The sequence below is a fragment of the Chlorocebus sabaeus genome, chromosome 15, assembly GCF_047675955.1.
Source record: "Chlorocebus sabaeus isolate Y175 chromosome 15, mChlSab1.0.hap1, whole genome shotgun sequence".
NCBI classification, from domain to species: Eukaryota; Metazoa; Chordata; class Mammalia; order Primates; family Cercopithecidae; genus Chlorocebus; species Chlorocebus sabaeus.
This window is the reverse complement of record NC_132918.1, coordinates 91,023,459-91,038,214: the sequence shown is the minus strand read 5'-3', so window position 1 is coordinate 91,038,214 and position 14,756 is coordinate 91,023,459. Positions and strand designations below refer to the sequence as shown.

General features: G+C 36.8%; 1 protein-coding gene across 20 annotated transcripts in view; it reads right to left on the bottom strand.

Annotated features, from left to right (window-relative positions):
* The window catches only part of DLG1 (discs large MAGUK scaffold protein 1), a 276,922-nt gene that overhangs the window by 96,564 nt on the left and 165,602 nt on the right, over positions 1-14,756 (bottom strand). For all 20 annotated transcript variants that reach the window (XM_008009612.3, XM_008009616.3, XM_038003103.2 and 17 more), the window contains 4 exons: positions 7,396-7,446; positions 4,799-4,923; positions 2,941-3,110; positions 978-1,114 (listed from right to left, as the gene is read on the bottom strand). In XM_008009612.3, the coding sequence (XP_008007803.1) occupies positions 978-1,114; positions 2,941-3,110; positions 4,799-4,923; positions 7,396-7,446 (483 nt within the window). The remainder of the gene's footprint in view (positions 1-977; positions 1,115-2,940; positions 3,111-4,798; positions 4,924-7,395; positions 7,447-14,756) is intronic.

Here is a 14,756-nt window from a genome sequence, read left to right as displayed (position 1 = left end):
GTGTGAAAACAAACTAATACACTGATGAAGATTAGACAAATAAATTGCAGTATAGACATACAGTGGAATATTACATAGAGATAAAATGAATGAACTTTAGCTCTAAGCAATGATATGGGTAAGTCTTAGTAAAACAATATTAAGCAAAAAAAAAAAAATACTGGAGACGAAAGTCTCATACAGTGCAATAGCGTTCTGAAAAACCTTCAAAACAATACTAAACAAAATTATTTAGGCATATGTATGTAATTAAACTTTTTTTTTTTTGAGATGGGCTCTCACTCTGTCACCCAGACTGGAGTACAGTAGGACAATCACAGCTCACTGTAACCTCAACCTCCTGGGCTCAGGTGATCTTCCCACCTCAGCCTCCTGAGAAGCTGGGACTATAGCCACCAGGCCTGGCTAATTTCTGTATTTTTTGTAGAGACGGTTTTGCCATGCAGACCAGGCTGGTCTTAAACTCCTGGGTATAAGCAATCTGCCTACCTCAGCCTCCCTAAGTGCCAAGATTACAGACAGGTGTGAGCCACCATACCTGGCCTAATTAAACAATTTTTAAGAAGCAAAGGAGTAAGAAACACAAAATGGTTGATGTTCTAATTCTTGAGCTGGGTAATTACTAGATTTCATTATATTATTAAGTGAAGTAAAACACAAAAGGGTCATACATAAACAAATGATGACGCTGTTTTATAAATCTAAGGATTATGATGAAACACTTAGTGCATACAAGCCCTCAACCCTTCAACAACAACGAAGGAATAAAAGGAAAACGGAGAAGGAGCTGGCAGAGAAAACAGAAATGACAAATAAAGATATTACCAAGAATCATTTTTTAGGATTTGATACAGCAAGGCTAGGATTTGCTAATTTAAATATCATTTAGACCTTTTTGGTATGGAGAAATTCCAGTATCTATTAGAAAAAATCACACAACAAAATGATTTAAAAGACAATAGATTTCTTATACTTACTGCTAGAAGTTTATCTCCAATCTGGAGTTTGCCATCCTTATGTGCTGCACCTCCTTCAATTATTTTGGTTACATAGATGCTATTATCCCCAGGAATATGCTGATTTCCAACACCTCCAGCAATGCTGAACCCAAGACCTGTTTGGAAAACACTAGTTTTAGATTCTCTTCCATAAATATGAACTTAAGCCCAGAAAGAAATGGTTGAAAACTACAAGGTAATAATTCCACCACACTAATATTTTTTAAAATAGAAAAGAATCCATTTAGTTATCTACTAGTATATGTTCTGCAATCAAGGGACACTTATAAATATAGCTGCTCCTAGAGTTATGAAGAGATTCCTTTTATCCCACATGTTCCTTCTTAGTATCTTCTCGCAAATGCACTTGTTATTCCAAAGTGACATTGCAAAATTATGTTTTACTTTTGTTTCCATCAAGATTATGCTCATCTACACTTTCATTATTTTCACTAGAATAAAACAATTGAGAAGAAATAATAAGATTGTCTGGTGGTGGTGGGCAGAACCAACAGGCTTTAAAATGTGAATATTTTTGCTCTTTTTCAATATTCTATGAATTAACAACTTTAAGTAAGGAATTTCTGTAATTCTTAAATCCCATAGCTCCAATATCAGAAAATTTCTCAGCTCTCCATTCCTTTTTCATTTGTTGAAATCCTCCCTCTTCCATGAAGCCACATATTTAAACTAATATTTCCATTTATCCTCAATCCATCAATGTTTTAAAAATTCAGAAATCACATCTTTTTTTTTTTTTTTTTTTTTGAGATGGAGTCTCGCTGTGTCACCCAGGCTGGAGTGCAGTGGCCGGATCTCAGCTCACTGCAAGCTCCGCCTCCCGGGTTTACGCCATTCTCCTGCCTCAGCCTCCCGAGTAGCTGGGACTACAGGTGCCCACCACCTTGCCCGGCTAGTTTTTTGTATTTTTTAGTAGAGACGGGGTTTCACCGTGTTAGCCAGGATGGTCTCCATCTCCTGACCTCGTGATCCACCCATCTCGGCCTCCCAAAGAGAAATCACATCTTAACAGTCCTTTACTGCAGATGTAACTGCTCATAATACATATTAAAAACACTTCTTCTTTTAACTTAGCCTGTGTATCTGCATTTAAAGTACTCTGTAGATTAATTATCACAAGTTAATATCAATACTATACTTAACTTCAAAGTATTCCAGGACACAAATATTTCACTCTTAACGCTAGAAGTCTTTAATGTAATAATACTTAACACCAATAGGGAGAAATCCACTTATAAAACAAGTAGATATTTTGTTCCTTACTTTTAAAAATTCTTAAAAACATGCTGAGCAAATATTGGATATAAAAATCATAAAAACTTATAAATCTATATATATGCTCACTGAGGTAAAATGTATAAAATCTATACATTGACAAACATAAGAATTTTGGGCCAGGTGCAGTGGCTCACACTGTAATACCAGCAATCTGGGGGGCTGAGGTGGGAGAACTGCTTGAGCCCAGGAGTTTGAGACCAGCCTAGGCAATGCAGGGAGACCTCCGTCTCTACAAAAAATAAAAAAATCAGCCCAGTGTGGTGGTGCGTGCATGTAGTCCAAGCTACTTGGGAGGGTGAGGTGAGATGATCGCTTGAGCTCAGGAGACTGAGGCTGCAGTAAGCCATGACTGCACCACTGGACTCCAGCCAGGGTGACAGGGCAAAACCCTGCCTCTAAAAACAACCCCCCCACCCCAAAAAATAGGAACTTTTCAAATGCTGCAATCGTGGTAGAAATGTAAATATTCTAAAATGCAATGTAAGACAAAAATCAGTAGAAATAACAGAGAAATTAAAATCCACTCAAGTTCTGTAGAATATTACTATTATTGTTCATCTTGAAATCTATGTCACAGATAAAGTTCATAGGAATATTTAACTCAGAGATTTCTTAATTTATCTTAGTTTGACTTACCACATACCTTTAGGACCTTTAATGAGCTTTATTTCCATTATTTTTTCTGATACTGGTTTCCTTCTTTTTACATACAAGCGTACGATAGACCCAGCTTCTTTCAACGCTTCAACTGCTTTGCTATGTGTTACATCACGAACATCTACTTCATTTACTCGTAATATACAGTCATTGACCCTGAGAAAACAATTAAATATAAAAAATAAAAATTAAATATAATGTAAATATTAATTTTCCACTTCACCAATTTTTTGTTACTTTTTTTAAGGTAAAGAGAATTATAAATAATTCTGGAGTAATTCCAGAAAACACAAATGAAGAAAGTATATCAAAAACTAATATAAACAAACACAAACATTTCCCAAGGGTCAGCAAAAGGAACAAAAGAAATAGTGAAAATAATAAGATTATACAAAAATATTAAACAATAATTACAGCTACCATTTGTATACTTACTGCATGCTTATTCTGTGTTGGCGTTAAGATATACTTTATAAAAATAGCAGACATTTATTTAGCACTAATGACATGCTAGACACTTTCTTGGTGTTTTAACCCTCATGACACCTGTAAGCTAAATATATATTTTAATCCGTATTTTACAGATGGAGAAATTGAGGCAAAAAGAATTTAAATAACTTTCCTAAGGCCATCCAGATAGTAAGTGACATAGCTGTGATTCAAAGATAAGAAAACTGAGGCTCACATCATGAGTTTAAGGTCACAGAGATAGTGTGAAAACTGAGATAAACTAAATATAATTTTCTGAGTGCCTATTCCAACCTATATATTAGACATAAAAGAATGAAGTTATTTTTTGAAATTTATATAAAGATTAGGTCACTTAATTCAAAAGTTCCGTAGGTAAATAACTTAAAATTTGTCATAGTGTTATTTTTTTAAAAGTTTGATTTGTTCCTAGTCTTAGCGTTTTCCCTAGTTCTGGTCTCTTTGACTGCATGGTATTCCATCAGGAAAAAAAGATGGTCATCTCAAATTGGGTAGAGAGGGTAAACAAAATATAATTAAAATATTAAAACTGGTCCGGACAAGCTTCTATATCTAACAGAATCAGAAAGTAAATGTCTACATTTACGTGAATTGTTAAATGATTAATTTTTATGTCCATTTGATTTCATTAATATACCATCTGTCATACCCAGTGAGAATTAAAGCCTAGAAATCGAAAAACTGCATAAGGTACCAACATCCTTAAAATAAGATGCTGTTTTTAACAGACTATATAAACTCTTTAGTCCTAAAACTTCAGGCTATTTTAACAACAAACAAGGAAATAGGGAAAATGCCGTAATTTATGATCCCCAAAAAAATCAAAGTTTGCAAAATATATCTTCCAAAATGGAACATTACATTTAAACAGAGACAAATGTTATTTTCATCTAGTCAATTAAGAAAATATATTACTTAAAATTTGCATATACTTTAGTCTTTGTGGTGTGGGATTCAACTTGGATGTGTGATCCTCTATCCTCTTTATCTTAAATAAGTTTATATACATGTTTCCCAACCAGAAAGGAAATGGAAAATATTTTGTGAGCAAATTTGAAAACACAAAGGGAAACTCATGATTTCTATAAATATGCTCACAAACATTTAAACCATCAACCAAATTTATCATTCAAAATGTTGTAATATCTAAGATAAAACTGGAGTCCTAAATGAAAACAGGAAAACAACGTTTAGAGCATAATTATCGCATTCATTGACTTGAATGTTGTTAAAGCATTCACCCTATGTTAGTTTTTATGATAGTGTTTGTTATTTGTATTTATTCCTTATCCAGTCTGCTTCAAGAAAAATACACAAAGTGGATTCGGCATCACAATGAAAATCGCAAAACATACCGCAATCTTCCATCTTGGGCGGCTGCTCCCCCCGTGATAATTTTGGTAATGAAAATACTTGAGTCATCTCCAATATGTGGGTTGTCTGTACCTCCTGCAATGCTGAAACCAAGCCCTGAATTTCCCTGAGGATAGAAGAAAAAAAATTGAGACTGAATGTGATTTATCTTTATTGATAGGTTCCTGTCATTAAAGGATGCAGAAACTGTACTAACATAAGGAACACAACAAATAAAGGTATATGGGTGAGTAAAATATAAAGATTCTAAATTATGGACATGTTCTGAAGGAAAGTCCTTTCAGAGGCATTACTGCTGAACAGGTGAGGTTCAAGAAAATATACCAAGGACTTCTGAAGTCTACTCCACAGTTCTTTCTTTAAAAGTATGTGCAACTTGTCGCTGGATTAAGTCACCCATTTGTAGAGGTGTCACTATAAGTCTGTTTCTTTTAGACTGCACCTCCGCCATGTTTGGTAGGGCACATCTCTCCTATGAGACAAACGCTGAAGTGATCTTCCTGCTGTTATTTCTGAGCAGGTAAAACACACATATTGTTTTAGCCTTCGAAAAAAAGGGGGTGGCGATGGTGCTTTTCTTCTGCTAACCTGATATCGGCTTATTTTTAAATGACCGAATTGTAGCTGCTAAGTGACAGCTGCCATCAACCCGTGACATGTTTAACCAACACATCCGATTAGCAAAAGGTGTTTTTCCAGTTTTTCATACTAAAGTCCAACCTGAGAACACTGGTCAATTTTCTGGACAGCAAAGTAAATTTTGCCAAAGAAGCTCTACTTTTTGCTTGTTTTATGAACTGGAGAAACAAGATTTCTGAATATTTTCTTCACAGAAAGGGTCTGACTGCCACAAAAAGCCTTCAAAGATAATTGATTTAAGCAATAGTATTAAAAAATGTTTATTTCTGCAAGAATGTTTTAACTGAATTTCAGGCAACTCAAGTAAGCAAATATATGTGGACCTATTATTTAACTGGTAGTATTAAACAATGTAAACACTCACTCTACCACCATTTGTCTTAAAATTCTATTTTAATAAAAAAATGTTTTTTCAATCTAACTGCATGAATTACCTGAATCTTAAGAACAGTACCAGTGGATTATGGGAGGTTACCAAGTTACTTAGGTACTCAAGTTCTTCAACCAGTGAAAAATACAATGTGTAGTCCTGACTAAACAAAAGGAATTTAAAAGGCCCTGGGAAAGAATAAAAAAATCAGTAATATAAAAAGTTAGGAGACATCACAAACTACTATATTAAAATATGTACAGTACATTAATACTGTGCTTACTTGAATGTTACTTCAGTAGCCACCTAACAGGTGATACGAATTTAAGTAGAAGGCAATAAAGATAAACATGTAAGACTCTCTCAGATTTATTTTTCTCAGACTTGATTCCAATATAAACAAATCTAATTATCTAGGATTTTAGTCTAGAATATACACACATTTAGTTACTTAAGAATCTGCTTGTGTGAAACACTAAATTTTCATAAAATGCGAGCCAGATAAGGTGGCATTACTATTATAACTTACAATAAAAATTCAATGCAGATACTCTTTTTTCTTTTTAGATGGAGTCTCACTTTGTCACCCAGGCTAGAGTGCAGTGACGCGATCTTGGCTCACTGCAACCTCTGCCTCCTGGGTTCAAGCGATTCTCCTGACTCGACTAGCTGGGATTACAGGTCTGCACCACCACACCCGGCTAATTTTAGTATTTCTAGTAGAGGCGGAGTTTTGCCATGTTGGCCAGGCTGGTCTTGAACTTCTGGCCTGAAGTGATTCACCTGCCTTGGCCTCCCAAAGTGCTGGGATTACAGGCGTGAGCCACCGCGCCGGGCCTGAATGCAAACGTTCTTAAGGAAAAAAACGTATCTTAAGAAAATTTACACATCTGCATTACACCCTTAAGTCATTTTCTGACTAGGGGAGTATACCATAGTAAGTTTTTAATACAGCTCTGTCCGTTAGAAGTATGGTTATTTTGCTAGAAAAGAAAATTGATACAATGACCATGTTACTGGTATACCACTTACTTAATACGAACAATATTTCATTATCATATGCATATAAACAATACAAACAAAATTAAAAAGCAAGAAAAACCTGAGTAACTATCATAATCTAGAGGGGTCTAAGGAGACAGGATAACTAAACGTAATGTGGTTTCCTGGATGGGCCTCTGGAAGACAATAACATAAAAAGTAAGGAAACAGAGACTTCGGTTAATAATAATGTATGAATATAGGTGTGTTAGTTCAAACAAATGTACTCTAGTAATATAAGATGTTAACAATAGAGGTGGCCGAATCCAGGGTAAATGGAAACTCTTGGGACTATCTTTACAACTTCTTTGTAAATCTAAAACTACTTTAAAATAAAAGTTTATTAAAAAAAATAAGGTTACTAAAGAAAAGGCACATGTTTTGAAAATACCTTGGCCAATTTTATGAACTGGGAACTTAGAAAATATCATACAGTTCTGTTTTTGAAAGATCTCCCTTGAATCCTATATGAAAAAGCAGTATATTGCAAAGTTCTTTAAAACAACAGATTAAGGTAATAGTTTTTACCCTTTCAAGTGTGATTTCTTCATATTCATAATCTGCATCTGTGCCATTAACCTACAGGGGAAAAGAAAAGCAGCTCAGAAACTTAAGAGTGTAAAATCTGAAGTGGCAAGACAAAATTTTTGTATGATTTATTAATGAAAACCTGTTAAATGCAACAGTAATCAAATACAATATCTTCATTTTAATAAGTCTGGGGAAGATTTTCAAGGAATGGAAGGATACAAATGTGACTAATGAACTGACAACATTCGTGGTATCATGACTTTCAAATCCAGAATAGGCACATTCAGCTTTTAACAGTTTCGACCTCTGATCCTCCTCTGTCTTGTTCCACGCATCTATCAGTTGCCAATTGTTCCTGATTTGAACACTTTAATTTTTCTGAAAATCATCACCTCTTCACTCTCATTTCTGACACCTTTCTTCAGGCCTTGTTAAACCTCCTCTGGAATGCAGTACTGTCTATGCAGTCTGCCTGATTGCTTAGATTAGTATTCCCCACTGCCCAAATCACTGTGTTTTAAACAGCTGGTTCTTTTTAAAGAATAACCTACTTCCTCTAAAACTTTCAAAACTCTCCCTTTCTAGAAATATCCAAACTCTAGGGCTTGGTAATCACGTCTTTGAATGAACTGACCCCAATGTACCACTCACCTTCATTCTTCACCTCTTCATAAACCTTACACACTATCCAGTCTGAATGACTTGCTCTTTCCATTACACATCCTACAATTTCCCACTTCGACATCTGGAAATTTTGTGCTTCCTCGGTCACAAATTTCACTTACATGTTTTATGTCAAAATCAGAGTCACCATTCAAGATACCTTGGTCACAATTTATCTCCCTCCAATTTATTTCCTAGTCTCTGCTCAAAGAAGTTAACTCCTACAGTAAAGGCCACTGGTGAAACAAGTCCCTGGTATCAGATGAACATGGGTTTGAATCCTTGCTTTAACATTTCTCGTGATATGAGGCTGGGCAAAACTCTAGCTAAATCAAATGGGGACTGTGGTAAATTCTACTTCTGAAGATGGCTCACATCTTCCATTCCAGACATTCTTTTGCAATATAACTAAATCACCCTACCATCAATAGGAGTCTCTTTCCCCTCCCATTAGATCTAGGCAAGTCCTGTGACTAGCTTTGACTAAAAATAAATGTGGCACAAACGATGCCGTGTGATTTCAGAGACTAGGTCATCTGATGCCTGGTAGTATTTGCCTTTGCTTGGAATGTATTTTCTTTAGAACCCAGCAGCTATAACATGAGGAAAACTCAGGCAGCCTACAGGGAGATCTAAACAACGGAGAACCAAAACCCTTGGCCCAAAACTCCAGCTACACTTCTAATCAGCAGTCAGCACCAACTATCAGCCATGTGAATAAGGCTGTTTGGACCTCCCAGCCATGTCCAGTGCCCTAACCCACACCATGTAAAGCAGAGTCATCCAGTTCATTATGAGAAAACATGAACTGTTGTTCTTTTAAGCCGCTAAGCTTCAGGGTAGTTTGTTATGCAATGATGGATAACCACAACAGAAACAACGAAACCTACGTAAGCTACTTTGCTTTCTTAACCGTACTATAAAAAGTAGCCCTTAGTTCAGGTCTAACATAGGGACCAGGAGTTTCTTCCTTGAGAACTTCTGAAGCCCATCTCTACTACCCTTTTGGGTTCTTAACTCTTGTGATTCTCCTGGATTCAAATCCTATTACTATTTTGTTCCCTCTTCTTTTTCTCATCTAAAGACATTTTCCTCTTATAGATTATATGTTATAAAGGCATTATATATTTATACGGAAAGAGTTGGAATTTCACTCTGCTACCCAGGCTGGAATGCACTGGCATAACCATAGCTCGTTGCGGCCTCAAACTCCTGTCCTTCAAGTGATCCTCCTGCCTTAGCCTCTTGAGTAGCTGAGACTATAGGCACATGCCACCATGCCTGGCTAAGTTTATTTTTATCTGTTTTCCGTAGAGATGGGGTCTGTGTTGCCCTGGTGTTCGCCTGCGTGCTCTCTCTCTCTCTCTCTCACACACACACACACACACACACACACGTAAAATTTCTTTATCTCAGCTTATGAGGAGTAACTTCAAGAGATGTGTTGATGATGTCTGTGCATCTAGAGTATGGGAGGGTTACACATGTGTATATCACAACCACTTGACTGGAAGTCCTTTGTTAAGAGTAAAATTTTTATTTGCTGCACTATCCCCTTTCTTATTCTAAAGGTCATTTGTATCATCTTGTTTCTTGACGTTATTGACGAATCTATTACATTTCATGGTATTACTTTGTTTTTAACAATTCCTTATTCCTTTGATTTTCTAAAAAAGACTTTTGAGTTGAATGCTCAATTTATGCTTACTCTATTCTGTTTTTAAAAGCCTCAAAGTTTACAAATTTTCCTTGGCATATGGATTAGGCCAAATCCCGTAACTGCTAGCTGCACTGGGCTCCATTTTTGTTCATTTGTTTATTTCTAAATCATCTAAAATTTTATTTTGGAAAACATTTCCAAATGAGTGTGCTCATATGGCCCTTTTGGCATTAATGTAAAATCCAGATTTCTGCCTCCAGGAATCTTAGATTTTTCACCTCTAAGTCTCCTCACAAGGTAGGAGCTCAGTAAATGTTCCTAGTGCTTAGTTTAACGCCAATTCATCACGCAGGTTTCTAAGCAGCACAGAAGGGGGGTTTTTAGGTAGCACTGAGTACTTTTAAAAAGGTGAAACATGAGGCGGCCATACAGACCACCAGTAACTTTATTCCTTAATCCTCAATTGTTTGAAACTCTGATAATTTCAAACACCGAGACAATTCTATAACATTAAACATACTCACACTAAAGCTTCTAAGGGCCAAGAGTATATTATCAAAAACATTTGTGTGTGTGTGTGTGTGTGATGAGAATATTTACAATCTACTCTCAGGAATTTTCAAGTGTACAATACACTGTTACTAACTCTAGCTGCCATGTTATACAACACATCTTGTGAAGTTACTTCTCCTACATTGAAATTTTGTATCATTTGACCGCCATTTCCTCAATCCCTCCCCACCATCTCCAGGTAACCACCACTCTACTCTCTGCTTTTTGACTTTTTAACATTGGATCCTGCAGTATTTGCCTTTCTGTGCCTGGTTAATTTCATTTAACATGTCATCCAGGTTCACCCATGTTGTCACAAATGACAGAATTTCCTTCTTTTTAAAGGCAGAAGAGTATTCCACTCTGTGTATATACCACATTTTCTTCACCTACTTCATGTGTCAACAGACACTTAGGTTGTTTCCGTATCTTGGCAACTGTGACTACTGCTGCAATGAACACTGGAGTCAGGTATCTCTCTGATGTATTGATTTTCTTTCCTTTGGATATGTACTCAGAAGTAGGATTGCTGATCACATGGTAGTTCTATTTTTAATTTCTGAAGAACCTCCACACTGTTTTCCACAATGGCTGTACTAATTTACATTCCCACCAACAGTATAGAAAGGTTCCCTGTTCTCTATACCATTGCCAAGACTTATCTTGTCTTTTTTATAACAGCCATCCTAATGGGTATGAAGTGGTATCTCACTGTGGTTTTAATATGCATTTTCCTGATGACTGGTGATGTTAAGCATTTTTAAATATACTTGCTGGACATTTGGTCTTTTTGTGTATATGCAATGTCCTTTCAGATCCTTTGTCCATTTTTAAAAATGGGTTATTTGTTTTCTTGCTATTTATTCATATTTTTAACTTTGTTGCCCAGCCTGGAGTGCAGTGGTGTGATCACAGCTCACTGCAGCCTTTAATTCCTGGGCTCAAGCAACCCTTCCACCTCGGCCTTGTGAGTAGCCAGGACTACGGGCATGTGCCATCGCACTCGGTTAATTTTTAAAATTTTTTGCTGGAGACAAGGTCTCATTACATTGCCCAGGCTGGTCTCAAACTCCTGAGATCAAGTGATCCTCCCACCTTGGCCTCCCAAGGGCTGGGATAATGGGCGTGAGCCACCAGGCCTGACAATGTTTTCTTGCTATTGAGTTCCTTATAAATTTTTTATTAGCCCCTTGTCTTAGAGTTCACAAATATTTTCCTCCATTCTGTAGGCCGTCTCTTCACTCTGTTGATTGTTGCTTTTGCTGGGCAGAAGCTTGTTGTAATCCCATATACTTATTTTGTTTTCACTGCCTATGCTTCTGGGTTTCAAAATATCTGCTCAGTCCAACGTCGAGAAGTTTTTCCCTTATGTTTTCTTTCTTTCTTTCTTTTTGAGATGGAGTCTCACCCTGTCGCCCAGGCTGAAGTGCAGTGGCATGATCTGGGCTCACCACAAACTCCACCTTCTGGGTTCAAGCGATTCTCCTGCCTCAGCCTCCCAAGTAGCTGGGATTACAGGTGCACGCCACCATGCTCGGCTAATTTTTGTATTTTTAGTAGAGACAGGGTTTCACCATGTTGGCCAGGCTGGTCTCGAACCCCTCACTTCAGGTGATCTGCCCACCTCGGCCTCCCAAAGTGCTGGGATTACAGGCGTGAGCCTCTGTGCCCCACTGCTTTTCCCCGATGTTATCTTTCAGTAGTTCTACAAAGTCAGTTAACATTTAAATCCTGAATCCATTTCAAGTTGATTTTTGCATATGGTATGAGATAAGGGTCCAATTTCATTCTTCTGCACGTGGATATCCAGGTACTGTAATACCATATATTGAAGAAACTGTCCTTTCCCCAATGTGTGCCCTTGCCATTTTTGTTGAAGATCAGTTTACCATAAATGTGCAGATTAATTTCTGAGCTCTCAATTCTACTTCATTGCGCCGGTCTGTTTTTGTGCCAGTACCATGCTGTTTTCATTACCACAGCTCTGCGGCAGATTCTGAGATGAGGCAGTATGATGCCTTAAACTTTGTTCTTTTTGTTCAAGATTGCTTTGGCTATTTGGGGTCTTTTGTGGTTCCATTTCAATTTTAGAAGCATATTTTCTACTTTTATGAAAACTATCACTGAAATCTTGAAAGGGACTACACTGAATCTATAGATCGTTTTGGGTGGTATGACCGTTCCAACAATATTAATGTCACAACCATGAAATGGGGTATCTTTCCATTTATCTATGTTTTCTTCAATTTTATTCATTTATGTTTCAGAGTCTTCACTGTACAGATATTTTACCTTTGGCTAAATTTATTCCTATGCATTTTACTTTATATTTTTTGGTGCTATTGTAAATGGCATGAAATGAAAAGGAGACATTAAAACTGTTACCACAGAAATATAAAAGATCATAAGGAACTACTATGAACAATTACATGCCAACAAACTGGATAACCAAGAAGGAAGACAATTTTCTAGAAATACAAAACTGCTTAGACTGAATTACGAAAAAACAGAAATTCTGAACAGAGCATTACTAGTCTGATGATCAGTAATCTAAGATCTTCTAGCAAAGAAAAGCCCAGAGTGTGATGGGTTCATGACTGAATTCTACCAAACATTTAAAGAAAAACTAACACCAATCCTTCTCAAACTCTCCCCTGAAACTGAATAGGAAATACCAAATGCTTCTCAAATTCATTTTACAAGGCCAGAATTACCCTGATACCAAAGCCAGACAAGAATACTATAAGAAAAGAATATTTCAGGCTGATATAAACGATAAACATAGATTTAAAAATCCTCAACAAAATACTAGCAATTCAAAGCACATTAAAAGGATCATTCACCATAATCAAGTGAGATTTAACCCGGGGAGGTAATGATGGTTCAACAAATGAACATCAACAAATGTGATATACCACATTAACAGAATGAAATTTAAATTTTAAATTTTATTAAATTTTGGCTGGGTGCAGTGGCTCATGCCTGTAATCCCAGCACTTTGGGAGGCTGAGACGGGCAGATCACCTGAGGTTAGGAGTTTGAGACCAGCCTGGCCAACATGGCAAAATCCCGTTTCTACTAAAAATACAAAAATTAAATGGGCGTGGTGGCGAGTGCCTGTAATCCCAGCTATTTGGGAGGCTAAGGCCGGAGAATCACTTGAACCCGGAAAACAAAGGTTGCAATGAGCTGAGATGGCATCATTGCACTTCAGCCTGGGCAACAAAAGTGAAACTGTCTTACACACACACACAAAATTGTTAAATTTTAATCAATTTAAACAGCAACATGGGGCTTGTGGCTACTTTACTGGATGGCACAGCTCCAGCCGAATCATTCCGTTAAGCCCACCTTTGTGCTCTCAAAACGCAAGCATACAGTCTCTTTCTTTTGCTTTCTCCCTCCTCTCCCTCTCCTACCCCTCCCACCTCTCCCCCACCCCCACATCCATTTTTGGGGGCTATGATTGGTATGACACCAAATTTACAGATTAGTCTGGGGAAAATGAAGATCTTTACACTATTTTCCTGCTCAGGACCATGAACTGTTCTCCACTGAAGTACTCTTTCATGCCACTTAGTAAAGTTTCACGGTTTTCTTATTACACACTATGTATTTCATTTTTAGCTGATTGATAGATATTTCACATTTTTATTAATACAGTTAATGGACTCATATTTCCAACTGGTTGTTGCTGGTATAATAAAATAACATTTACTGTTTAACTTTTTAATTGTATGAGTTTATCTTTTTAGTATAATTAAAGGCTTCTGTATAGTCTTTAAAATTTTAGCCTTTATTTATAGGTACATATAGGTCATAACGAAGTAGAGAAAAATTTATGACAGATATTCTCAGTCCTTTACTGGCCCAAGAATTTTAAGTTTCTAATCATTTTAACACTAATATATCCAAACAGGACAAATCCAATTACATTAAAGTTATAAGACTTGTTCAAGGAAAGATAAAAAAGAAGCCTAATTTACTAATTCCTTATGTTTAGGTTCAATTCAAATAATACTTTTCTAACTCTACAGTAATATATCAAAATCCAACATTTTATCAGTATTTATATGACTCATGGTTAATAATAATGCATAATCACAGGCAATTAAAAACCTCAAAGCTAGCTGGACACAGCGGCTCACGCCTGTAATTCCAGCACTTTGGGAGGCCGAGATGTGTGGATCACTTGAGGCCAGGAGTTTGAAACCAGCATGGCCAACACAGTGGAACCCCATCTCTACTAAAAATAGAAAAAATTGGCTGGGTATGGTGGTGCACGGCTTGTAATCTCAGCTACTCTGGAGGCTGAAGCATGGGAATCATTTGAACTCCAAAGGTGGAGGTTGCAGTGAGCCAAGATCGAGCCACAATACTCCAGCCTGGGCAACAGAGCAAGATTCTTATCTCAAAAATACAAAAAACCCTCAAAGCCTATACCATCACAAAGCAAAGTTCTAAAAATAAAAATGTACTGGAA